At 41.1% G+C, this 12,398-nt stretch overlaps 1 protein-coding gene across 4 annotated transcripts in view; it reads left to right on the forward strand.

Moving 5' to 3' along the window:
* Window positions 1-12,398, forward strand: part of LOC126248455 (thrombospondin type-1 domain-containing protein 7A-like) — a 1,193,762-nt gene that overhangs the window by 945,074 nt on the left and 236,290 nt on the right. For all 4 annotated transcript variants that reach the window (XM_049949448.1, XM_049949449.1, XM_049949450.1 and 1 more), the window contains one exon: window positions 4,425-4,580. In XM_049949448.1, coding sequence (XP_049805405.1) covers window positions 4,425-4,580 — 156 coding nt within the window. The remainder of the gene's footprint in view (window positions 1-4,424; window positions 4,581-12,398) is intronic.

Consider the following 12,398-nt stretch of genomic DNA (forward strand, 5'->3'; position numbering starts at 1 on the left):
TCTGTAAGAAGATCACTGATCAGGCATTTCCACGGCACTTTGAACGGTTAAACTACAGTCAGAACACTGTGTGGAAGAAACCTAATAGCTCCTTACATTGAACCAAAATTTATCTGTGCAGACCAACTACACCTACGTCCGTCTACAACTGCTGCTATCTTAGAAGTGAAGAAGGCCCACGCTGGCCTCTAGAGGTTCCCGCCTCGCGTGATTTTACTGTTACCTTATTCCAACGTACGTTGGGAGAGGCTTTTACATATTCAAAAACTTCTCTGGTCTAAGACTTTGTATGCTACCATAGAATGAAATACACTCTTCACAGTTTCGTTTGAAAGTTATCGAGATTATGACAAGGTGCTAAGAGAAAAACTGAACTACTATAACCAGACTGATATAACGAAATGAATGAAGTCATACCTCCATTTTTATTTAAAGCTCGTCATTTCTACAAATAAATTAATTTTATTAACCATTTAGCGCCTTGGGGAATTTAATGGGTCTCAAGTGATGAGACCTGTCGTCACGTCTGTGGGCGATGCGTCTGAGTTCTCTATAATTTTCTCTGCTGCAGGCCCTAAGCTACATAAAAAATCTCCTATTCAGAGTTGACACTACTAACGTTTCGAACTCGTTCGAATATGTTGAAACGAGTAGGCAAATACTATGGGTTATAGTTAATAGCATCAGCCGTATGCCAGACCAGACTCGGACGTTACTTCTAGCGAAAGAAGCCCTTACCAACTAAGTTGTCCAAGCTAGATTAACGACCCGTCCTCTTAGATTCTATTCTGCCAGTACCTCTCTCCTACTTTGAAAACTTCGCAGAAACGGCATACCTTTCTGGGCCAGCACTTATAGAAGAACTGAAGTTGTGAGAGCGGGTTACGAGTCGTGCCTCGCTAAGTCGGTAGGAACATTGCCTGTCTTGTTCCATCGTGCAGTTAACATCTGACAGGAAGTTTCTAAACAGCGCACACTCCGCTGTTGAGTGAAAGATCCCTTCTTTGAATTTTCTCAGCTTTATCCTTTTTCTTCGTTTTCTTCAGCTTGTGTCCCGCCATGTATCACAGTCTTACGTTGGTAATCGATCTTATTAATCATTTCAATCTTTCAATTGTGACCGATTTCCCATCCTGTTCTCGTAATCGTCAGTTAGCCTTAAAGAGCAAAATCGTGTACGCCAACGGTCTGTGAATTGTGTAACCATTGATGTGTGTGCGTTATGTTTCTAATCGGGTGGGGGAGGGAAGAACCAGACCAACATTTACCCAGGTGCAAGTGGAGAACGCCCAAAGTTCACACCACCGGTTATTAAACCGGCGCGCAAACATGATATAGTTCTGCCTGACTTATCTGTATGGCAAGCCAATTCGGTGTGCATTCAGTTGTACAAGTAAGAGTAAGTAAACTATGTGATCAAAAGTAGCCGGACACCTGGTTGAAAATGACTTACAAGTTTGTGGCGCCCTCCATCGGTAACACTGGAATTCAATACGGTGTTGGCCCACCCTTAGCCTTGATGACAGCTTCCACTCCCTCAGGCATACGTTCAGTCAGGTGTTGGAAGGCTTCTTGGGGAATGGCAACCCATTCTTCACGGAGTGCCGCACTGAGGAGAGGTATCGATGTCAGTCGGTAAGGCCTGGCACGAAGTCGGCGTTCCCAAACATCCCAAAAGTGTTCTATAGGATTCAGGTGAGGACTCTGTGGAGGCCAGTCCATTACAGAGATGTTGTTGTCGTGTAACCACTCCGCCACAGGCCGTGCGTTATGAACAGGTGCTCGATCCTGTTGAAAGATGCAACCGCCATCCCCAAATTGCTTTTCAACAGTGGGAAGCAAGAAGGTACTTACAACATCAGTGTAGACCTGTGCTATGATAGTGTCACTCAAAATAACAAGGGGTGCAAGCCTCCTCCATGAAAAACACGACTACACCATAACACCACGGCTCCGAATTTTACTGTTGGCACTACACACTCTGGCAGATGACGTTACCGGGCATTCGTCAACCCACACCCTGCCATCGGATCGCCCCATTGCGCATCGTGATTTGTCACACCACATAACGTTTTCCCCCCGTTCAATCGTCCAATGTTTACGCTCCTTACATCAAGCGAGGCGTCGTTTGGCATTTACCGGCGTGATGAGTGGTTTATGAGCAGTCGCTCTACCATGAAATCCAAGTTTTCTCACCTCCCGCCTAACTGTCATAGTACTTGCAGTGGATCCTGATGCAATATTTAATACCTGTGTGATGGTTTGGGTACATGTCTGTCAATTACACATTACGACCCTCCTCAACCATGGGCGGTCTCCGCCAGTCAACAGTCGAGGTTTGCCTGTACGCTTTTGTGCTGTACGTGTCCCTTCACGTTTCCACTTCACTACGACATCGGAAACAGTGGATCTAGGAATGTTTAGGAGTGTGCAAATCTCGCGTACAGATGTATGACACAAGTGACACCCAATGACCTGACCACGTTCCAAGTCCGTGAATTCCGCGGAGCGCCCCATTTTGCTCTCTCACGATATCTAATGACTACTGAGGTCACGGATATGGAGTACCTGTCAGTAGATGGCAGCACAATGCACCTAATATGGAAAACGTATATTTTTGGAGGTGTTCGGATACTTTTGATCACATAGTGTAATTCCCTATAGAGGCACTGATGCAAATAATAGCACGAGGCACTCCTAACACTATTTATTTAGGAGCACCCTGATGTAATGTTTATATGAATGCGTGGTGTTCGTTCTTTTGGACGTGTCCGAAAGAACAAGACACCAAGCATTCATATGATAATTGATTCGCCTCGATGGAAAATGAATCCACAACTTTCAGTGCGGATTCACATTTACGTTCGACCCTCAGCCTAATCTAAAATTAGCAAGCATGGAGGACATGGACGGGAAATGCGTACAGTTGGCGCTAGGTGGGTACTTGGGCTGGTCGGGTAGCGTGGCGATATAGTCAGTGCATGTGCGATAAAATCTGTATTCGGGTGGCGCAGTGGTTAACTCAACTGCCTAGCAAGCAAGCGATCCTGGTCTCGAATCCCACTCCGTCACTCATTTTCGCTCGTCGCCGCTGATTCTGCACACAAAGTCCCGCTGCAGCTGATGTCATCAGTTCCTTCTCTTTCCGCTTCTTTCTCCCACCTCCCCTTTCAGGTTATATAAAACTGATACAGTGCTTTGTATTGGATTCAGTGGAACGTTTTGCAAGAACAATGGGGAAATGTGCTTAACATGAGACTGAATTCTGACAGCGCATAAAAATTTCAGCCCCATTATCTTGTTTTAGTGGCTGTGAACGTACTTCTGCACTGTCCCAACACTCTTGGCCTCTACATGTAGTACTGATCCCACATTTATCATCAGAAAGCTTCCCTGCAAAATCTTCGAAACGTCATACCACTGTACTTTTCGCTAGCTCGTTAATACTATTAACCATCTTAATAGCCATTTGCGTAATGTTACTGATCGAAAAAATTTTTTCGACGTCTTTAACCATTTTTAAATATGAGGAGCTTCCACGTTACGAAGTACATCCTGTATAACGTGGATGAAAAGACAACTGCCTACAGTTGCCAGAGAGGTCACCGTATCTTTCATGACTGTGTACAATTGAGTGTATAAACAGTGGTTTTTTTTGGTGTCTCTGCTTTGGCAAAGGTGTTATTTCCTTATGAATATGCGACACATCGCAATTCCAACTGGAGAATCGTTGTTTTCTGGACTACAGAGAATCTCCATCGTGTGCAAAATAAGAAAGGGACCCATTTCAAGTTATTATATGAGTCACTGTGTAGTTATGGTACCTCTTCAGATCATACGAGGGCCCATCAATGGAAATTCTTATTCGGACACGTTGCATGCGAATTTAATATCTCAACTCGAAGGCAAGGGAGTCATGGCTTCGTTATAATTACAATAGAAAGGAGCTCCAGCATACTTTTGCTGTTCATGTGTGTCATTTAGTTGATGAATAACCTCGAGGCCACTGGTTTCAGCGTGGTTCTGCAACATCTCAGTTCCCATTGAATACCGTACAATGAAAATAAGACCTTACACACCGGACAACACATAATGAGTAATAATGAAGTTTCATGTGCCTCAGCGGTACAAGACCAACGAAGAATTGCGCAATGGTGTTGGGAAAGCTTTTCGAAGCATAGCTCTTGAGATGCTCCGGAGGACGGCATAGATGTCATGGAAAGGCATAGATCTCTGTGTAAGGCACGGTGGTGCGTATAAATGTCTGCTTGATACATATTTTTTGTAAGTACACCAAAATACGTTTTGACCTAGGGGATATCCGCTCTCAGATGAGTTACTTCGTAAGTTCAAAGTTTAAAGAAGGTCTTCCCACAACGTATCTTCAGTGTGATACCATGGTATGAAAACCTTTCGTGTTACAGGAGGTCACCCGTGCCCGAACCCGGACGAGATGCTACAGATCGAGCCGTGCAACACGCACAGCTGCCACGGTTTCAGCTGGCGGACGCTGCCTTGGCAGCCGTGCATCCCAGTCAACAGCACAGCACTATCTACCGGCAGACTTGCTTATACCAGAGGTAATAAAACATCTATGTTTTGGTCACTGCAAATTTTTGCTCTGCAAAAGGAGGCGCTTCGGATGAAACCAGTATTCATTAACACTTTCGCTGCGGCATCGCTGCAGGCGCGCAACTCTCCAGATTAGATTAGATTAGATTAGATTAGATTAGTTTTTCGTTCCATAGATCCGTGCTGAGGAGATCCTCGTGGATGTGGAACATGTCTTTTTTTTTTTTTTAAAGCTGAAATAACAATACTAATAGTATGAATATATACAATACATCATTTGTCTCTATTAAAAAATTCGTCAATGGAGTAGAAGGAGTTGGCCACTAGTAAGTCTTTCAGGCTCCTTTTAAACTGATCTTTATTTGTAACTAAATTTTTCATGTTTACTGGCAAATTATTGAAGATGAGTGTTTCTGAGTAGTGGACCCCTTTTTGAACTAAAGTAAGTGCTTTTAAGTCCTTGTGCAGATCATTTTTGTTCCTGGTATTGTATGTATGAACTGAGCTGTTTATTTATTTATTTATTTATTTATTTATTGTTCCGTGGGGCCACATTTAGGAGAAGTCTCCATGGTCATGGAACGAGTCAATACATGAAATTATAACACGATTGTAGAAACAGATGAAATGAAATATAAGAAACATATTCAGGCGACAAGTCGTTAGTTTAAATAAAGAAAATCAAGAATGTAACACTGGAATTTGCCGGCCGAAGTGGCCGTGCGGTTAAAGGCGCTGCAGTCTGGAACCGCAGGACCGCTACGGTCGCAGGTTCGAATCCTGCCTCGGGCATGGATGTTTGTGATGTCCTTAGGTTAGTTAGGTTTAACTAGTTCTAAGCTCTAGGGGACTAATGACCTCAGAAGTCGAGTCCCATAGTGCTCAGAGCCATTTGAACCACTGGAATTTGCTTAATTTTTTAGCTCTTCCAGGAGCTCCTCGACAGAATAGAAGGAGTGAGCCATGAGGAAACTCTTCAGTTTAGACTTAAAAGTGTTTGGGCTACTGCTAAGATTTTTGAGTTCTTGTGGTAGCTTATTGAAAATGGATGCAGCAGAATACTGCACTCCTTTCTGCACAAGAGTCAAGGAAGTGCATTCCACATGCAGATTTGATTTCTGCCTAGTATTAACTGAGTGAAAGCTGCTAACTCTTGGGAATAAGCTAATATTGCTAACAACAAACGACATTAAAGAAAATACATACTGTGAGGGCAATGTCAAAATTCCCAGACTATTGAATAGGGGTCGACAAGAGGTTTTCGAACTTACACCATACATAGCTCGAACAGCCCGTTTTTGAGCCAAAAATACCCTTTTTGAATCAGAAGAATTACCCCAAAAAATAATACCATATGACATAAGCGTATGAAAATATGCGAAGTATACTACTTTTCGTGTTGAAATGTCACTTATTTCAGATACTGTTCTAATGGTAAATAAAGCGGCATTTAGTTTCTGAACAAGATCCTGAACATGGGCTTTCCACAACAGCTTACTATCTATCCGTACACCTAGGAACTTGAACTGTTCAGTCTCGCTTATAACATGCCCATTCTGTCTGATTAAAATGTCAGTTCTTGTTGAATTGTGAGTTAGAAACTGTAAAAACTGAGTCTTACTGTGATTTAGCATCAAATTATTTTCCACAAGCCACGAACTTATATCATGAACTACATTATTTGATAATGTTTCAATATTACACACAAGATCCTTCACTACCAAGGTGGTGTCATCAGCAAACAGAAATATTTTTGAATCACCTGTAATACTAGAAGGCATATCATTTATATAAATAAGAAACAGCAGTGGCCCCAGCACCGACCCTTGGGGAACACCCCATTTAACAGTGCTCCATTGGGACTGAACATCATTACCACTCTCAATATTGCGGAGGATTACCTTCTGCTTTCTGTTCTTAAAGTAGGAGGCGAACCAATTGTAAGCTACTCCCCTTACTCCATAATGTTCCAACTTCTGCAGTAATATTTTGTGGTCAACACAGTCAAAAGCCTTCGTTAAATCAAAGAAAACACCTAACGTTCGCAACCTTTTATTTAATCCGTCCAAAACCTCACAGAGAAAAGAGACTATAGCATTTTCAGTTGTTAAGCCATTTCTAAAACCAAACTGTACATTTGACAGCAAATTATGTGAATTTAAATGCTGCAGTAACCTTGTATAAACAACCCTCTCAATAGCTTTAGCAAACACCGATGGCATAGAAATACGTCTATAATTGTCAACATTATCCCTGTCTCCCTTTTTATAAAGTGGCTTCACTACCGAGTACTTTAATCGGTCAGGAAACCGACCACTCCTAAAGGAAAAGTTACAGATATGGCTAAGTACTGAGCTAACATACGTGGAACAATACTTCAGTATTCTGCTAGATACCCCGTCATATCCATGAGAGTTCTTGGTCTTTAGTGATTTAATTATTAACTCAATCTCCCTCTTGTCAGTATCATGGAGGAGCATTTCAGGTAACAGTCTCGGAACACTTTTTTCTAAGAGCGCTATGTGATTCCCTGTTGGGACTAGGTTTCTATTTAGTTCACCTGCTATATTCAGAAAGTGATTATTAAGTACTGTACATATATGCGACTTATCAGTAACACGGACATCCCCACTACGCACTGATTCTATATTCTCGACCTGTCTCTGCAGACCAGCCACTTCCTTTACGACTGACCATATGGTTTTAATTTTATCCTGAGACTTAGCTATTCTATCTGCATACCACATACTTTTTGCCTTCCTAATAACTTTTTTAAGCACCTTACAATACTGTTTGTAATGGGCTGCTGCATTTAGATTGTGACTGTTTCTAACGTTTTGATATAATTGCCACTTTGTTCTACAAGATATTCTTATCCCATTAGTCAGCCATCCAGGCTGCCTGTTTGTGCTAGTACCCTGTTTTGAACGTTCTAACGGAAAGCAACTTACAAAGAGCACGAGAAAAGTCTTGAGGAAAGCATTATATTTATCGTCTACTGTATCAGCACTATAAACATCTTGCCACTCTTGTTCCTTGATAAGGTTTACAAAAGTCTGTACAGCAACTGGATCAGCTTTCCTAAGAAGTTGGTAACTATATTTAACATGTGTTGCAGCACAAAAATCTTTTAGACTTAAAATTTGTGCATCAGGATCTGAAAGGCCATTCACCTTTTTGCTAACAGAATGCCCTTCTAATAATGACGAATGAACAAAAATATTGTCTATGGTTGTTCTACTGTTCCCTTGCACTCTCGTTGGAAAGAATACGGTTTGCATAAGATTATATGAATTAAGGAGGTCTACCAGCATCCTTTTCCTTGCACAATCACTTATACAATTAACATTGAAGTCACCACATATAACTAACTTTTTGTATTTCCTATAAAGTGAACCAAGAACCTCCTCTAGCTTTAGCAAAAATGTTGTGAAATCAGAGTCTGGGGATCTATAAATAACAACAGTAAGAAGTTTAGCTCCAATAAATTTAACCACACCTGCACAACATTCAAACACTTTTTCAGTGCAGTACTTTGAAACATCAATTGACTCAAATGGGATACCGTTTTTCACATACATGGCTACTCCCCCACACCGCAAAGAGCTCCTAGAAAAGCTGCCAGCCAACCTGTATCCCGGTAAAGGAAGCCTCTGAATTATCTCCTTATTTAAGAAGTGTTCAGATATACCAATAATTTCAGAGTCAACATCTATAAGCAGTTCACTAACTTTATCTCTAATACCTTGTATATTTTGATGAAATATACTAATTCCCTCATTAATCGGATACCCAAGCTTTGTAGAAAGTGGTTTCTTTGTTAGAGAGACTTCCCTTAAGCAGGAATACCTATCAGCTGACTTCAATCTAAAAAAGGTACAGCTCTAACACCCACAACAACCGGAATTTTCCCATGAGTGATCCCACCACCCCCACCTATGCTGTCACCTATAAGTTTTGCCAACCTCTCCTTCCCATACCTGTTGAGGTGCAGGCCATGTCTAGTGAAACCCGTCCTGCTGATAGACTCCACCGACACCACTGAAATGTGACTCATGCCTTCTGTCATCAGCGCACCCCCAAGTCTCATGTTATTACGCCTGACGGCTGTATTAAGATGAGGCCGATCGTGACGCTGAAACAGTTCCACGAAATGCACATTCGTGTTGCCAGTCTGAGTGGCTATCTTTTCCAGGTCACCATCTATGTCATACTTCCCATCCCTATCAATTTGTTGGAAAAAGAGATATATTATTTAGGACAAATTTCATTAATGAGTAAATATACTGAGAGGCAGTAGTTAGTATACCCAGTTCTTTGAAGAGGTTTCTACAGGACGTCCGTGAATTTACTCCACAAATAATACGTATTACACGCGTTTGGACTCTGAAAACTTTTGTTTGACTTGAAGAGTTACCCCAAAATATTATACCATATGACATTATGAAATGGAAGTAGGCAAAGTGTGCAAGCTTTTTCAGTTTTATGTCGCCTATGTCTCCTAACCCTCGAATTGCAAATACAGATTTGTTAAGGCGTTTCTGCAGTTCTGTGGTGTGCTCTTCCCAACTGAATTTATTATCAAGTTGTAATCCCAGGAATTTAAGACTGTCAACCTCTTCTATCTGCTCTTCGTCGTATTTTATGCATATACTGGGTGGAAACCTCTTATAGGTTCTGAATTGCATATAGTGAGTCTTATCGAAGTTTAATGTCAGTGAGTTGGCTTTAAACCATTTATTAATATCCATGAAAATGTCATTAGCAGATCTTTCTAGAACTACACTTGACATACTATTTATTGCAATACTTGTGTCATCTGCAAACAAAACGAACTCTGCTTCTGGCAGTGTAACTGATGAGAGATCATAAATGTACACAAGAAAAAGCAATGCCCCTAAGATGGATCCTTGTGGGACACCACATGTAATTTCTTCCCATTCTGATGATGACTGATGACTTAATTTACTAGTCCCTTGCACTGACACCCTTTGTTTCCTGTTAGTGAGGTATGACTTGAACCATTTTGCAGCACTGCCCGTGACACCATAGAATTCTAATTTACTTAAAAGGATGTTGTGGTTCACACAATCAAATGTCTTTGACAAATCACAGAAAATACCTGCTGCTTGTAATTTGTTATTTAATGAATTAAGTACATTTTCACTATAGGTGTAAATAGCCTTCTCGATATCAGAACCCTTCAGAAATCCAAACTGTGTTCTTGATAATATGTTACTTGTGGTCAGATGGTTGAGCAGCTGCGTCCCGTCAACGTGCGAGTGCGGGCCGGTAACGCTCTGAAACGGCAGGTACCGCTCGGAGCTCCTAAGCACACCTGAGCTATATGCTGACGTCAAGACCTTGTAATATCTGTAGGATCATGTTCTGTACTGACTTAATGATGACACCTTAGATGCATTACTTCAAATAAGCTTAGACTGTATTGTAGTCATGTTTTAAAGTCTGTTTGCTGTCTGACACTTATAGGGGTCACAGGCGTCATTCAAATGTTCGTGATTTGTTGATAATGTAACAAAAAATACAATTCAAACAAGCAACAAATCCACTGCGTTCAGGAAAAATTTGGATTCCAAAACGCATATTCTTAAGAAGGAAAAGAAAAGGAAAAAGGAAACTGGATTCATTTGAAATTATATTTACTTCAAATGAGCATTTTTAAGATTGACTCTGATAGAGGTCGTCAATTTAGTAGCATGTTTGCTCCTGGTATGAGAGAATTAGCTGTCTACATTCATCATAGACGCCCAGGGGACGCCCGGATGTGTAGAAATTAGTAAGTGAAACACACCCTATGTGGAGGCTTCTCTCGTGTCTCCCATCACTTCAATTGCCGTGCTATTAAAACAAATTTAGCACAACACATTCTTTCGCAAAACAACTGAAGTGAACGCTTTGCTACGCAATGAGAAATAAGTCGACTTAACACAAAAGGAAACCTCATTTTCTGAGTACTCGTGAAAAAAACTTTCACGTCATAAAAAGAAACCATGCAATGTCAAAAGAAATGAAAGAAGTTGTCTTTGATAATCGGAATTTCCCCGATTTTATCGCGTTTTTGCTACTTATGGGAAATTATATAGCAGTTCAAGCAGTATCCAGGTTTGTCTGGGCAGGTTGTACACTCATATGGTGTATCAGTGCGCTTGCATATTATGTGGTTCTTTATGCCAGGAATCACCTGGATTATCTCCGTGTGGCAGGTCGGGCTCTTTTTCGTCGTCGATTTCCACACAATCGTCGTGATATGTATCGTCAGATTCGGAACCGTCACGAAACATATTCGAAAGCTGTGCTTCCACGCTATCATCACCGAGCGAGGTGGCGCAGTGGTTAGCACACTGGACTCGCATTCGGGAGGACGACGGTTCAATCCCGTCTCCGGCCATCCTGATTTAGGTTTTCCGTGATTTCCCTAAATCGCTTCAGGCAAATGCCGGGATGGTTCCTTTGAAAGGGCACGGCCGATTTCCTTCCCCATCCTTCCCTCACCCGAGCTTGCGCTCCGTCTCTAATGACCTCGTTGTCGACGGGACGTTAAACACTAACCACCACCACCACGCTATCATCACACTGCAATTCTTCTGCAGCCTCTAAATGACAATCTCCGTGGTATGCCTCGTCCTCACTACACAGAAAATCGCTGTCGTCTTGTACACTAAGTAACTGTTCCTCTGCCAATTTAACACTTTTTCTGCTCCTTTTCACATTGGAACGTCCAGGTGTCGTTTCATTAGCCACCATTACGAGTAATATACTTTCGATAACTGAGCACGCAAAATAAAAGTTTCCACGCTTTGATGCTAGCTTAGACGCTGCAACTAGACTGAGTAATCCGACAGTGAGCACGGACGCTTGTGTCAGCCGCACTGGCTCGAGGCTTCTTGTGACGCTTATCAGCGTGAGCCGCAGCGAAAGTGTTAAGAAGTTGTTTCAGACCTTTTCCACAGTTGAAGAGTGGAGTGTAACTTCCCTTATCTTAATTAACTACAAAACTTCACTTTGTGAGACATATTCTAATGAAACGAATTTTTATGCACTTGACTTCAGCCTGGGTTAGAAATCCGGAATTACAAAGTATTTAAAATTTTTCTGTGTTTTTGGCTGCCGTTGAATCGATGATGTAGTCGTTCCAGGTTCAGGGGCCCGACATTTTGCGCTAAATACCAATTGGCATTGGTTTTTATGTTAAAAAATTTCGGTGTACAGCTATGAATATAGATCACCCTACTCTTTCAGTATACTGACGGAATGACTTCGAACGACTTTGTAATCTAAGCCCCTCCATAAAAAAATGTATGCAAACGAGTGTCTAAGGAAATTTTTAATAATCGAAGTATTTTGCTTCATAAAATATTCTTCAGTAGATTATATTTTTGATAATTGTTTTATAACTGTCTCATTTCTTTTTATACAATATTTATTGACTTTTTCAGTATATGGACTGAGATGGCCATACAGTTCGAGATCTGTATATAAAACAACATGAAAATTATCAGTCTTCAGAATCATACATTCAAAATAGCAGTACTTTTCACAAGCCTACACAAATTATAAATAATTCTTCTTCTCCTTCACTTCATGGAGCAGCCTTACTATCTGTTCCGTCGTTACCGAAGCTATCAGTTTCACGGCCGCTTTACATCTTTCTTTACTGCTGAATTATAATTGATTACTTGTTTAGCTAATCTCTCTTTCCTAATTCTGTTGGTACTTTGTTTCCACTTTATGCATCTTTGCTCTATTTCTTTCTTATGTACATTGTAGATTATGTTCTTTTCTCATGATATTTTTTTGTGTTTGAT

The sequence above is a fragment of the Schistocerca nitens genome, chromosome 3 (genome assembly GCF_023898315.1).
Source record: "Schistocerca nitens isolate TAMUIC-IGC-003100 chromosome 3, iqSchNite1.1, whole genome shotgun sequence".
In the NCBI taxonomy this organism is placed as follows: Eukaryota; Metazoa; Arthropoda; class Insecta; order Orthoptera; family Acrididae; genus Schistocerca; species Schistocerca nitens.